Source organism: Scardinius erythrophthalmus (assembly GCF_964197995.2).
Source record: "Scardinius erythrophthalmus genome assembly, chromosome: 1".
In the NCBI taxonomy this organism is placed as follows: domain Eukaryota; kingdom Metazoa; phylum Chordata; class Actinopteri; order Cypriniformes; family Leuciscidae; genus Scardinius; species Scardinius erythrophthalmus.
The window spans coordinates 9,375,869-9,387,647 of record NC_138221.1 but is presented as its reverse complement, the minus strand read 5'-3'; the positions used below and the strand labels follow the sequence as shown (position 1 = coordinate 9,387,647).

The 11,779-nt window shown below is 39.4% G+C and overlaps 1 protein-coding gene across 1 annotated transcript; it reads right to left on the bottom strand.

Moving 5' to 3' along the window:
* Positions 1-914: 914 nt before the first annotated feature.
* Positions 915-11,378, bottom strand: LOC308700584 (uncharacterized protein). The gene is made up of 10 exons (XM_081382249.1): positions 11,092-11,378; positions 5,165-5,485; positions 4,713-5,075; positions 4,320-4,406; positions 2,544-2,582; positions 2,381-2,455; positions 2,061-2,089; positions 1,895-1,969; positions 1,677-1,745; positions 915-1,561 (listed from the first exon to the last, which is right to left on the bottom strand). Exons 1-10 carry the CDS (start codon positions 11,150-11,152, stop codon positions 1,505-1,507), a joined length of 1,176 nt encoding a protein of 391 aa, XP_081238375.1. The 5' UTR covers positions 11,153-11,378; the 3' UTR covers positions 915-1,504.
* Between the last annotated feature and the right edge of the window lie 401 nt (positions 11,379-11,779).

Below are 11,779 nucleotides of genomic sequence, written 5' to 3'. Positions count from 1 at the left end.
CGTGTGATTAAAACAAATAAAGTTTATGATTTTTTAATTGATAATATTTTTGCGGCGATAATTTTGTTGATGAGCTGTGGAAGAACATTCATGCTGCCCTTGTACATTAAACACTCTGGATACAAGCACCTTTCTGTGAGATATATAGTGTCCAGAGTCCAAAAGTATAGCTGGAAATGTGTCTTTTTAAAAGAGTGCCTGATCCTCACTGTTTTCCTCTGGGATTGGGTCAGGAATTGACTGAATAGTCTCATCAACCCTCTGCTGGTAGATGCTGGAACAACACCATCATGGCAGTAACATCATTTATTCATCGACAGCAAATGTGATAAAGCCAATGCTTCATGTACAATGTTAGTGTTTATGTGTGTTTAAAATCTGCAAAATAAAGAGAAATAGGACTATCACATATGCAAAACCTCAGATGATCTCTTATAGATCATTTAACTGAGAGAGTTACTCAGGAGAATAGAGAAAGCTCAGATATGCAAGACTCTGAAATGGACTTCAAGTGCAGCATTCAGTGTGATTTCCAGATGATGGTGATTTTGCAGGATGATTTGAACACGTTCAGAGAATAGCTCTGTTCTCAGAACAGGTTAAAGCGCTGATAAAGCTGTGAAGCAGATTTGAGGAAGTGAAACATGGTGTCGAAATGTTCAGTGTTTCCTTGTAGCTCAGAGTGTGGTAATGGACTCTCTTGTCTAGTGTTTAGTGCTGTTATCATCCTAGGTCCCCTCTATTTTTATTTATTTTTTTAATTGAAAATCAGTAATATTTTTTTCCTCAAATAGCCAAACGTACTTCTGTTTTCCAGTGGCGGCTGGTGGGTTTTCAAATAGAGGGTTTTTAAAAGGAGCAACTTTAGTTACGTCTGTTTTTACAGGAATTGAAGAGACAACAACTTTTATTTTAACAACTTTCCTTTTTATTGTCACATGTGAAAAAGAAAAAGAAATAGCTAGCATTTCATTTTGTGACATATACACACTGCAAAGTCAAATTTTAGGATATTTTATGACAATATAATGTGAGCAGACACTGATGTAATTCTCAGACGGACGTCTCTCTGTAGAAGAAACAGCTGATATACAAGCTGAAGCAAGAGGATCATTTCAGCATGAGCTTCTGCATGAAGATGAAGGTTTTCAGACAGAAATCCAGCGGATAAACAGACTCCAGTCATGGAAGAGGCTTGAGAGACACTAGATTGAGTCTGGCCTGTATGAAAACACATCAGGGCTTCAGTCTCTAACTTTACTGTAGCTGTGATGATATAGATGAGATTCTGTGCTCTGACCAGATGATGATTCACAATAAATCTCATTCATATTCACAGGACATTCAACAAATATCTGCTCGTTCACACACAAATATATAATTCCTCCAAACACCGGAGAGATGAAATCTTCCCGTCTGCTCCTGATATGATGAGCTCATGATCTGGATCATTAATGTTTATTTGTGAAGGTCTTGTTCTTGTTCACAGAGGCGTAAAGTTCATCTACGGTTGATCTTCTCTTCCTCTGATGGCAGCATAAGTCACTGTATCATCATGATCCTGAAAGAACAGATTCTGTCCATCAATGTTTGAACCCCAGCGATTATTATTATTATTATTAGAGCATGAGCTTCATTTATCTGAGAGTCAAACTCATGTGCTGATATCTACTCACATTGAGTGATTTTACTGGCTTTGTATTGGAAGAAGTGACCTCAGAATAAGTCACATCATCTGTCTGCTCCTAAACATCAATGCAAACGTGCAGAGAGTCAAGTTTAACACACAGAACAGACATATCTCTCACTATAATATGTAGAATAACACAAAAGCTTTTAAATCACATTATTGAACAGACAGTGAACGTAATGTTTGATGATTTAGTGGACTCACATTGGCTCTTGCAGCGGGAGGAATGGACATGTTGATCGTCTCATTCGTCCCTTTATGATCGTTCTCATCTTTGACCTTCAGAACAAACAGTTAAACTGCATGAATGACACTTTATTGAGCTTTAAAGACAGTAATCAAATCTAAATCACTGCATTACTGAACTCACCGCAGAGTCGCCAGTCCCTCTTTTATTATCTGAAAACAAGTGTCTCATGAAATATGAGTATTTATGATCAAACACACATGAAAAAAGCTTTTTCAACAATAAGATTTTGTTGAAGCATTAAAATGAATAATAAAAATGATTGTTGACTTGATATCTCTGTGAGATTGACATTACAGGATTTCTCAGCAGGAATAAACTTCTGTTTGAGAATTTCATATAATCCACATGTTTCTTTGATACTTACAGTCTGAACATGATGTGTTTGTTTGCTCATCTGAACTGTTTTTAATTGTTGTAAAGGAGTAAATCTGAAAACTCACCAGCTCTTTTTCTGCAGATCAGCCAGAGAAGAGCAAGAAGGAGAACAGCGACTGCAGCGACAGAAATCACTATGACTGAAGAAGAGATCGAGCACAGAGTCAGAGACGGACAGGGCAGATTGGGGACAATTATAGACAAAGACAAAACACTGTGATTATGTACCTGGTGTGTTTTTATTCCAATCATCCTGAGAGTCTGTGCCTGGTGTTGTAGAAAAGGATGAATGGGGACAATTATATACAAAGACAAAAGCCATCGACAATGGTGACATGCTTCATGACGCAATGCATGCTGGGAGCCACCCATAGTATAAAACTCATGGCTCCCAGCATGCATTGCGGCATGAAGTATGTCACGCCACACAACTCTATATAGTATGATATTAGGCTTTTATTTAGATTATTTTTTAAATATATTTTCTCCAACAGCTCAAGCACACACACAGGCCTATATAATGGTGTGTAAAACAAATGTATAATTTATAATCAGCTCCATATTGGATTCCAAGTGATCAAGAGCTTAGAGCATTTAATTCAAACTGATTTCAAGAGTTCACCAGTAGAGGACACTCGTGCAACATTAGCGAGGGATGAGCATAAACAGTGGACGTAAACACAGCCTTGCCCTGCGTCTCAATGTCCATACTATCCTTCCTAAACAGTGTGTGAGATTAAAGTAAGTGTGTCCCAAAGCACAGTATGTTGAAGAGTGTGCCAGAAGTCTCCGGATGGTCTACTATTTCTGGTGGATTTTGAAGTGTGGATCCGCGCTCACTATAACAGCTAATATTACCCACAACCCATTGCACTTTGGAGGAGGAACTACAAACACGAGTAAAAAGTGTTAAAAAAAAACCTACAAAACATGGCGGATATGCGCAACTGACGGTGAGAGGTTTAGATAAAGGTTTGAGGGACGAATCAAAGTATATCCTGATATAAAAACATTTATTCAATGTTATTAATTAATATGAGGAGAGTCTCGTCATGAAAGACCCGCGACTGCAGATCAACATGATTCTTCATTTCTGTCTGATAGAGTAGGAAATTAAATGTGGAGGATTTTAACTGTGACAAGATGATTGACAGGTCAGTTTACTGTGACAGAATGAACAGAGAGCAACTGTCAAAGACGCAATGACGTGATAGTTTGTCCCAAAGCTTGTCTACTCTTCTGCTACACACTCAAAAGTAAGCATATTTTCTTCCCAAAAAGAGAACACACTTTTAGGGCGTAGTATAAGAAGGTGAATTGATCATTAGAAGTAAAAAATAAGTGAAGTTGGCCATTTTCTCTGTTGAGGTGAATTGCAGGACAAACTTTCTCCAGTCAGACAGAAACTAAATGTAGGCAGAGATAACTATTTTTCTTTAGGGTCAAAAATATATATTTTAAAAAAGATATTTAAATCAGTTTATTTCATATTGAGGTCATAAGACACCCAGACTTGATGAATAACTGAAGTTTTACATGTTAAACTTGTTGCTGAGCATTACGAGTGTACGGCTTATTTTGTGTTTCTCTCTTTTTTTGTATATTTGTTTACTTTTACATGTATGTTTTTTGATAATTTTGTGAGTGGATGAGCAGTGTTTTATGTCTGTTTGGTGTTTTTCATGGATCTACAGTGAATGCGCTGCATGGATGAGCTCAACATATCGTCTTCATGTGACGCTTTCTGGGAGAATCGAGTGAAAGAACCGGAGTGTTATATGAACACACTACTCTCACTGTTTATACTAAACATGTCCTAGAATATGCATAAGTACGCTAATTGGGACACACCATAAAAGTCCATGAAATGAAACTAAAACAACAACTCAATGTGACAATCATACTGTAGAATATGACAGTCATATTTTGATGAGTTAACACTGAAGATAACTCTAGCATTATGCACTGAAAAGCACTGATGTGAGAAAGACAGTGATGATGTACCTTTAGAAACGTGTGTGTTTATAGTTGAGGGATCCTGAGAGTGTGTGATGTGGACTGGATTCACTGCTGTCGTTGAATCAGCTTGAGCTGTGAAGATGAATGTTAGTTCAGATCATTAATACTGTACAATATGACATTCATATTTTAACTTTGATCATCACATTACATAAAAAGTTAATATTTTTGCTGTCAAGTTTCAATTCCTTTATTATTTCCAGCATCACGTTTTGGACTGTTACTTGACTGCAGTTCATTAGTTTGAAGCAATGCTTTGAGTTACTCTTCTGTGAGAGTCAAAGAAGCTTTTGTTCCCTCAGTTTGTTCTGGTTCAGTGATACTGATAGACCTTAGTGTTACTGACATTATGAGGCTCTTCTAACACTGTTTTCTCACCTGAATACTTGACAGTGTATCTGACTGAGGTCTTGACTTGATTTCTGAGAGTAAGCTGACATCTCCACTCTCTGTTGTTATCTTCATTCAGGAGTGTTGTAGTCAGAGTGATGATGATACAGTGAAATTGATCTGATGGTGATAATATCTGATATCTGGAGTCTGTCTTCAGATCAACGCCAGCCTGATTCACCCACAACAGCTTAAGTCCCTCAGAACTGACCAAATAATCACAGGAGAGCCAAGTATAAAAATACAACTGACAGGAGAGAGTCACAGAGCGGCCTGGACTGATCTCAGTCTGTGAGGATGAAGATGAGGATGAGGATGATGATGATGATGATGATGATGGAGACACTGAAACTGAACACAAGACATAAATCACAGACTCTTCAATCATCATCAGAGTTTAAAGGGAGAATTTTAAATTGACCACATAATCATAAACTTACCATGAAGAACATGCAGATAAACATAATCATCAGTTCCTTGTTGTCTATCATTCACATATTGTCTGCAGGTGTAAGATCCATAATCTTCTCCTGTGACGTCCTTGATGTTCAGAGAGCAGTCAGACTCCAGACTCAGTCTCTCATGTCTCTCTGTGTCGTTCTTCTTTATCCCTAAAGTAATCAGTTCAACTGCTTCTGGATGTCTGAAGCTGTTATAGTAGGTCCATGTAGTTGATTTGCAGTCAGAAAGAGCTTTATTACAGGACAGACGCACATTTTCACCAGAACTGATGAACACATTCTCCTTCACTCCACTGATACCTGAAACACAGTTTATCTCAGTGATCATTGTGATATATGTTAATAAATGAAAACATAAAACATACCAGCATTAAAAGCAGAAGACTAAAATACACAATGTAAAATATTGCGCTGATAAAATACATTAGACAATAAATGAGATCCGTGCCACTAGATGATGATTGTGACCATTAACAAACAGCCATTGTCATCTGATCCTGTTTTCTTTCAGCTTTTTTGCAATAGCAAATGTATTTAAAGACAAAGCTATCGCAGTCAAAGACAAACTAATGTTCAAAAGTCAAGGGTCCAGAGCCCAACTAAAGCAAACACTGATCACCATCATGGTGACATCAAATGATCTAAACCTCTGCCACCTTTTAATAATAACGCCTGTAGACGTCTGACAGAAATAAAGTCAGTCTGGTTAGTAATAAGTGAAGCTGGTAATGCTGTTTGTGGAGTTGTTTAATCCTCCTCTGCTGAGATCTTCTCAGATTTAATGTATTTATCTTCAGTTGATTTCATATTTTTTCTGTTCTTCTTGTTCCTCTTTCCTTCAGTGATTCTGCTTGTTAACAGCAGGTGTTCATCAGTGTCTGAATTAACTCACTTGTTTTTATTCACTCAGTCAAGTGGACTATATTAGTGAACTAATGTAGGGAATAGTGAATGAGGGTATAGGGTGTGTTTTAAAAAAGACAAATATCTCCCAGAATGCATTTGTTTCTACGTTATATTGCTGTTTTAATGGAAAACAGCATGTTACTGTCAAAATGTGGTCATTTGTTACTGAGCACACTGTAAAAAACTGCTGTAAAAAAACTGTCACATTTTGACAGTAACAAAATCGGGGCTAAAATCGTGCAGTGTGAACTCAGCATTAGATTAAATCAACTGAAGATAAAATAATACATTAAGTCTCTGAGGATCTCAGGAGAGGAGGATTAAACAACTCCACAAACAGCATTACCCTGACTTAAAGCAAACAACACACTCTCCAGAATAAACTATTAGTCTTTATCAGAGAGCTGTTCAAATCACTGACACACTCTTAATATGAAGATAATTCTTCATCATCAGATGTTTGAGTGACACTATGTCCAGTATCAGGAATAATACAGTATTATCTGTGTGTATCAATACACAACTCTGAGATCACAACGTGAATGTGTGCAAGAATAAACTGAGCATGTTCAAATGAACTCTTTCCAGACTAATTCCACTAAATGTTGTAAGGGTGGATTTCCTGCAAGACTGACGAATGACTAAAGAAACATTGTCAGCAAGATGGTAGAAAACTGTACATTTCTTGTCCAAATCAAAACTAGTTAACACATTATTTGTAATTGAAAGGGTTTATTGACAACATGGTTATAGTTATACTTAAAATAGTTACAAAATAGATGTATGAGATGATAACTTATACCATTAATTGTACCCAGCATATATGTAAATGTTACCAGAGAGAGAGAGAGAGAGAGAGAGAGAGAGAGAGAGAGAGAGAGAGAGAGAGAGAGGGAGGGAGAGAGAGAGAGAGAGAGTCCCAAGAAAGGGACCCAGAGAATAAAAGAGACAGAGCAACAGTTACAATTTTCTTTTATCCTTTCCCTGACCATGTGACTAAAACCCAAATGTGAGACGTTCAAACTGACCAATCAGATAATTACAACTTCCCCCACAGTACTAAATGTGTGACAATTCATCGACCCCTGAAGTACACACATCTTGGCCTACAGTGATCACTATCAGCCCCTCTGTGCCTTTAGCAGGGCTCTCAAGTGTCACGCATTGAGCGTGACAGTCACTCATTTCGGTCTTTTGTCACGCACTCCCACCATACATTGTATTTCTCACGTGGAAAAACTATTAATGCCGCAGCGCCGTGTCGATCTCACTATGGGACAGGTGTCGTGCCGAAAAGTGATGGTCTGCCGAAAATTGATTGCATTATTTATTGCAATAAGTAGAGGCTTCAACATTTTGTTGTAAGTATAATACTGCATCTTATGGGTTGTTTTCGACATTTGAAGGTATTTTAACAGGTAAAGAGGGCTGGATTGGTTGGTACACAGCAGGTAAAATAATGCAGAGTCATAAGGATAATTGCAAAAGAGAACATGTCTTTTGTTTTATATATAGCTCAGCAGTAAGTCATGTTATTATAGGCTACAGTCCGTTTTCCAAATACAAACATTTCTATCGGCAACAACAGGCTTCTATTATTTCCTATAATCATGTAAATGTCATACCTGATTAAGCTATAAACTGCAAACACTTATTTGGCCACAATTGTTATTATTATGTTAAAAGAAATGTTAAAGTATCACACAGACATACCTTTGCTATTACCACGGACATAAACTGATGGTAATTTGCACGTTATGTCTGTTTGATCCAGGGGGGTAATTGAGCGCTCGATTTCCGTACCACCCCCGGGAGCCGCCATTGGCTAACAAGCCTTCACCTGCTGTTAGCATCCCATTGACTCCCATTCATTTTGGCGCCACTTTGACAGCGAATAACTTTACATCTGAGGCATTTAAAGACTCCATTTGTCCATGGTTTATTTCTAAAGAAACACGACAATGTATAAAAGGCTCCATTACCTTGTATCTTACGTTATGGCCCCGTAGAAGCAGTTTTTGTAAAAGTAGGCTAACGATTGTGTCATAACCACGCGACTCTCTGGAAATTACCATAGAGACAGGAAGAAAAGCTCACAGACAATCGGGGGGAAGTGGAGGCATAAAGTCCGATAAAGTCAAGGGAGAAGTCCATAGAGAGTCATGACGTTGCTCCTGCTCCTAGCTCATGGACAGATCCTACTCACGCTTTCCGTCTCTGCAAGATTCGGAAGGGAATGGTTCAGATTTCGTTTGGCACAGCTACTAGAAAACTTACAACTGTCAGGCAGGCTGCTCACGTCACATCCACGTCGTCAAGCTCAGTTTGAGTCTGCGCAGTACGCTCGGCCATCAGGAAATGAGGGCTTCTAATCTGCTTCACTTCTCTCCGTTGAAACCTATGGGGTCGCTGTGTCCAGTTTATATACTGTCTATGGTTTGATCCAGCTGTAGACGTAAAGAGACTGGGCACAATAAATTTTCGGCGGACCATCACTTTTCGGCACGACACCGGCAGCCAGGAATCAAGTGCGTCTCCCCTAGCCGAGCCTGCCACTTATCAGCCAATCAAAAAATAAATAAAGGGGCTACACAATAGCCAATCAGAAAATAGCACTGTTGTATCTGGGGAAGATTTAACGCAACAACCAATGAAAAAAAGCACATCCTGGAATTGTTAACGTGATTCTGCTACAGCGTCTTCGTTCAAAGTTTCGTTCACCCATAGAGGAAACCACTGGAGCTCCGAGCATCACTTTGAGCACAGAGTAAGTCATGATGATCTCCTGTTTTAATGTTACAACAAATTCACAACTTGTTTGACACACACAAACAGTGACAACTTGACTGCTGTTAGAGAATGTTTCCCAGATAATTAGCATCAGTTTTTCGTGAGTGTCTGTAACTTAGCCAACAGTTTTACAGCCTGTTCACTGACAACACCTGCTCAGAACAAGTAGTCTAGGCCTAGTCATATTTTTGTTATCACACGATGACTGACATATTGTCACATTATAAACATATCTCTCTCTTCAAATAGGCTTAAAGGAATACTCCACCGTGTTTTCATATTAAACTATGTTATTCCCTTAACTAAGACGAGTTGATACATACCTCTCTCGTCTCAGTGCGTGCATTAAATCTCTCTGTCTTGCCGTGAAAGTACGTTAGCACTTAGCTTAGCCCAGTTAATTTAATATGGGCCAAGCAGAGAAGCTACAAAACACCTCCACGTTTTCCCTATTTAAAGACAGTTACTCGCGTAGTGTAACTCGACCTAGGACGGTGACACAAAACAAAACGTTGCGCTTTTATAAGCGTGTAAAAAGGATAACTATATTGTATGGCGGAATACCATTGCAAGTGCTCGGGAGCACTTTGACTCGGCGCAGTAATATCTTCACTCGTGAAAAATCCTCTCACCGGCTCCCGTGAAGATATTACTACGCCGAGTCAAAGTGCTCCCGAGCACTTGCAATGGTATTCCGCCATACAATATAGTTATCCTTTTTACACGCTTATAAAAGCGCAACGTTTTGTTTTGTGTCACCGTCCTAGGTCGAGTTACACTACGCGAGTAACTGTCTTTAAATAGGGAAAACGTGGAGGTGTTTTGTAGCTTCTCTGCTTGGCCCATATTAAATTAACTGGGCTAAGCTAAGTGCTAACGTACTTTCACGGCAAGACAGAGAGATTTAATGCACGCACTGAGACGAGAGAGGTATGTATCAACTCGTCTTAGTTAAGGGAATAACATAGTTTAATATGAAAACACGGTGGAGTATTCCTTTAATCATTTTATTAGCACTAAATAAATTAAAGTGTATTGCATAGTCGATGTTATAGGACACTTTTAAAATCATTAGAATTAGAATTAGAAAACCTTTATTTATCCCACAATGGGGAAATTCGTTTGAGGAGAAAAATACAGCATAACATTAGGAGAGGTGAGGAGAAAAAAGGCAACCCCCAGACTATGCTCCTGTAAGGAGTACAGTTTGGGAACAGTAAAAAACACCTCAGCAACATTAGCACATAATCAGTACACAACATGAACACACAAGACTTGCAACAGGGGAGGGGAGTGGGGAATGGAGGTAACCCAGCATTGGCAAGCAGCCATCCGGTCCTGCAGCCATTACGGCGCTGGTCAGACCCGCCTGTCAGACTGGGGGTACAAAGCGTCGAAGGCGAGGGATGGGGGGATGGGGAGGGTGATTGCATATCTGTGTATATGTAAGAGTTTGTGTATGTGTAGGCCTGGAGAGTCGCTACGCCTGACATCCTAATCTAGATGCCTCAGTCCGCAGGATGTCATAGCGATACACAGCAGTTGCCATGGAGTCAACCTTGATCAGGTCCCAGACAGAGTCAACAATCAGCAGGTGTCAGTGGGGAGTAGGGGAAGGAACACAAGAGCGTCACACATCATGTCATATTTTATAATTAAATCCTGGCCATGGATGCATTAATCATTGCATCTGTCTTTCAAAGATGTCAGGTAAAAAGCAATTAAGCATCCTCTCATTCGCCCTGAGAGGAAAGTCCCCTAAAAAGGCCAGGTTAGAGGATGCTGTCCCAGAGAAGGTGGCGAAAAGGGTAGATCCATTAGAGGAAACAGTGCAGGTGGAAGGCAACAAGTCCAAAAAGGCAACAAACACTTTCAATAAACAACACCAGTCATAATCTCTCTCTCTCTCTCTCTCTCTCACACACACACACACACACACACACACACACACACACACACGCGCGTGGAAATTGAATAAATACTTTGTATTTGGTATTTGAGCAATTATTAATAACAACAACAAAAACACTAATAATAATATTATTAAGGAAACACCCCATTCCCGTGACCCGTCCAGCACCCTTGTCACACTTGCCTGTCTTCAAAACTTGAGAGCCCTGCTTTAGGAACTACAGATGGTCATTGTGGTAGACAGAGGGAGTGGAAAACAGTAAAGCAAATGTCTTTAAAGAAAATATAGATTCCTTTACCTGTGAGAAGTGAAGAGAGAATGATCAGTCCCAGCAGACACAGATCACACTTATCAGCCATTATGTGTTTCTGTCAGTCTTTCTCTTCATTATATATAGTTACAGCTCTTCCTTTAAACATCATCAGCTCCTCCTCTGTTTTGTAACTTCCTCTATTCTGATCAAATGAGTGTTTAAATCCTGCTAGAGTTGCTGTTTAGTGACACGATGACACATTGAAGTGTTGCTTTAAGTGTGTGTGAAAGTGCATAAACTGTGAACCCCACCGTCTCACACACATCTGCTCTGAAGAGTTTATTGGCTACTTTTGCACACGAGAGAATTACTGTTAGTCTCACTTCTTTATTTTAGCAGTTTCCTGCATGACATTAAAATCTGTATTTTAAAATACAATAAAATCCATAATCTTAAAACATTAAAAGACTGAAGGAGCAGGTTACACATACAAACAATAAAGAAACCACACATGAAAAGGAGGCCGAGGCTTACCAATGGCAGGGAAACTAGTTTAATGAGCGCAAGACTCCTATACCACCCTGTGCACAGGTCTCGCCACAACACACACACACACACACACACACACACACACACACCAATAAGGTCAAGCATGAACACACAGCACTCCGTGACAGAATCCCACCACCGCACACGAGGGCCTATGAGCGGCCGGCCCTGAAGCATCGGCTCC

Excerpts from the sequence above, each read along its gene's own strand:
- LOC308700584 (XM_081382249.1), bottom strand. The coding sequence starts at position 11,152 with ATGGCTGATAAGTGTGATCTGTGTCTGCTGGGACTGATCATTCTCTCT. Across the intron at positions 1,970-2,060 it reads GAGGGACTGGCGACTCTGCG|GTCAAAGATGAGAACGATCA; the intron begins GTGAGTTCAGTA and ends TTTGTTCTGAAG. Across the intron at positions 1,562-1,676 it reads AGCCAGTAAAATCACTCAAT|GATCATGATGATACAGTGAC; the intron begins GTGAGTAGATAT and ends CTGTTCTTTCAG.